Raw genomic sequence first — 2642 nt, 5'->3', positions numbered from 1 at the left:
CCTTCCTTCCTTCCTTTCTTTTTTGGTGGTGCAGGGGATTGAACCCAGGGCCTCAACTAAGCTATACCACAGCCCCTCCTATCTTTTTTTTTTTTTTTTGGCTAAGGATTTCCTTCTGCTGAAATGGTAGGACCCAGAGAGGTTCTAGTAATGGGTGAACTCTCCATCAACTTGTTTAGCCTGTCTGTTGCCTCCAGTATTCCTGTTACAGTTCTACTGGAATGACAGTAGCTTTAGGAGACTTGAAAAGGAACATGATTTATGGCACAGATTTATTCACCTTAATAGTAAACTCCAGACCACTTGCAGGAAGGCTTCAGGGTCCTAAGCAGGTCCCAAGATGCTGTTATAACTTTGTAATAATTGAGCACTGGTTATGACAGACTCCATTATGAACTCAGGGTCAACCTATATATGAGCAGGAGGGGACAGCTTGTGGCCAGTTGGGGGTTGGGTGAATGCAGGGAAAGAGGTGGGACTAGTGTCAACATGGAGTAGGTCTATGGTAACTTTAGCAATATTTTGGTGCTGAGACATCACCACACTCAGTGTAACTGGGAAAAGGACTCTGGACTGGTTGGTGACCTACTTTTTTTTTTTTGTTTTCCAAGGAAAACATTCAGAAGTTGTCAGGGTCAGACCCCCTGTAAGAATAAGATTTTGGTACCTGCAAGTAGGTTTGACCCAACAAAAGAAGGGGTGGAGACAGTTAGCTTAGAAGAAGGAGAATCCTCTTTCCTTTCCCTGTCAATTCTATATTTCTGCCCTAACCCTCAGTATGGGACAGGAAAGTCTTTCTTCAAAAAAGTCCTAGCCAAGGACATGCAGTTATAGATCAATCCACTAGAGGGCATGCTGCCCAGGACCCAGTTAAAGGGATGAAGTGAGGCAAGAGTACATAAATTTGGACAAACCCCTATATGATCCAGGAACCCCACCCTCTGCAGAGAAGGACCTTAGCAAGGGGCATGAAACCACAGATACAGTTTGTGGTTCAGACTGGCTAGAGCCAGGATTCTGTATGTGTATGTGTGATGCTGGGAGTCGAATCCAGGGTGCTATACACCCTAGGAAACTGTAATTGTTTCCTATCCCCTAGAGGTCATTCTGCACTTGCCCCTTTAGTTTTAAAGTATTGAAATTAGGCAGAAAACATAGCGTCACAGTTGAAGACAGACCAGAACTCTGTGTCCCTGGAGATTAAGCAACTAGCATGTAGCTTAGCAAAGACTTTTAGCTTTGCTCATAATTGGAAGCTTGCTTCTGTGAGGATAGCCCAGGTACCTCTGTTGTCATGACAACTCACTTAGCACCTATTGTCTGGGCAATTGAGGGTAAACTGCCTGTGTTGTCATGACAACAAGCTTCCTCTTATATTTCCCTAGGTGATCATTCTACTGTAGAAGAAATGGGGTTAATAAACAAGAATGAGGGAGAACAACAGTCCAAGCTCAACAACTCTGATATGTCCAGTGAAGATCAAGAAGAAATCCAACAATCAGAAGAGGCAAGTAGTGTTCTTTCAATTCTAACTTAATTATAAGAACCCTCTTATAATGCTCCCTAGAAAGGCACCAATGTCTGACTCTTTAATTCTTTACCACTGATTAGTGTGGAAAACCTGGGGTCCTTCTTGGTGCAGAGAGAGCCAGGAGCAACCATTGTTATTTCTCAAAGCAATGTCATATGAATGAACTTGGTAAGGTTCTAATACTAACTGACACATTTTCAGTGCATACTGTATGCTAGGCACTATGCCCATGGTCTTAAATCATTCTACTATACTGCCTTATAGGGGTTAATGTCCCATTGAATACATAGGAAACAAAATCAAAGAGGTATTGTACTTAGCTTAACTGTGCCCAGCCTGGGACTAAAATCCAGGGTTCCTAACTGCTTGTTCAGTTCTTGCAGCTTAGGTTGGGTCTTGGTTTGTGGGAGTAGTAGTAGGGAAGAAGGAGTCCAAAGGAAAAAGAAAGCGGGCACCTCCTTAGTTGTACTCACCATGCGTTGGCGCCTCTGCCTTCTTCGAAGTCGCATGAATTCCTTATGCTGACGGGAGACAAAATTGACAGCAGCATACTCCAGCAGGGCAGCAAACACAAAGAGCAGACACACGGCCATCCAGATGTCAATTGCCTTCACATAGGATACCTATAACATCCACCAACAGGGCAGTCAGCCATCTTGACATCCTTCCATGGTCTATGCAGTGGATTTCTAGCCTGTATCAACTGCCTGATGTTCTTCCGTTTTATCCTGAATTTCTTTTGTTTTTTGAAGAAGCTTTCCATGATATGTCCCATTGTCTGAAAGCTCATGTCAAAGAGATTGAGTTACTTATCATCTTTTTTTAAAGATAAAATGTAGATGTTGATGAACCTTTATTTAGATGTTGATGAACCTTTATTTTATTCATTTATTTATATGCGGTGCTGAGAATCAAACCCAGTGCCTCACATATGCTAGGCAAGCACTTTGCCACTGAGCCACAACCCAGCCCCTACTTATCATCTTTCACTTCTCTGCACTCTCCACCTTCTATTTCCATCTGCATTTCCTCCCTGTACTTATTTTTCTTTCTTCCTTTATATTCTTCTTGCATTTCTACTTCTGCTTCTGCTTTTTTTTTTTTTTTTTTT

At 42.4% G+C, this 2642-nt stretch overlaps 1 protein-coding gene across 1 annotated transcript; it reads left to right on the top strand.

Moving 5' to 3' along the window:
- Nucleotides 1-156: 156 nt before the first annotated feature.
- On the top strand, nucleotides 157-2601 carry Tmem31 (transmembrane protein 31; the record flags this gene model as incomplete). Its single annotated transcript, XM_015476993.2, has 3 exons — nucleotides 157-1507; nucleotides 2079-2334; nucleotides 2502-2601. Coding segments are annotated over exons 1-3 (455 nt in total), but the record flags the coding sequence as incomplete, so codon positions are not given.
- Nucleotides 2602-2642: the final 41 nt, after the last annotated feature.

Source organism: Marmota marmota, unplaced genomic scaffold (assembly GCF_001458135.2).
Source record: "Marmota marmota marmota unplaced genomic scaffold, marMar, whole genome shotgun sequence".
NCBI classification, from domain to species: domain Eukaryota; kingdom Metazoa; phylum Chordata; class Mammalia; order Rodentia; family Sciuridae; genus Marmota; species Marmota marmota.
Note: the sequence above shows the minus strand (reverse complement) of the source record. Positions and strands in the feature narration are given on the sequence as shown.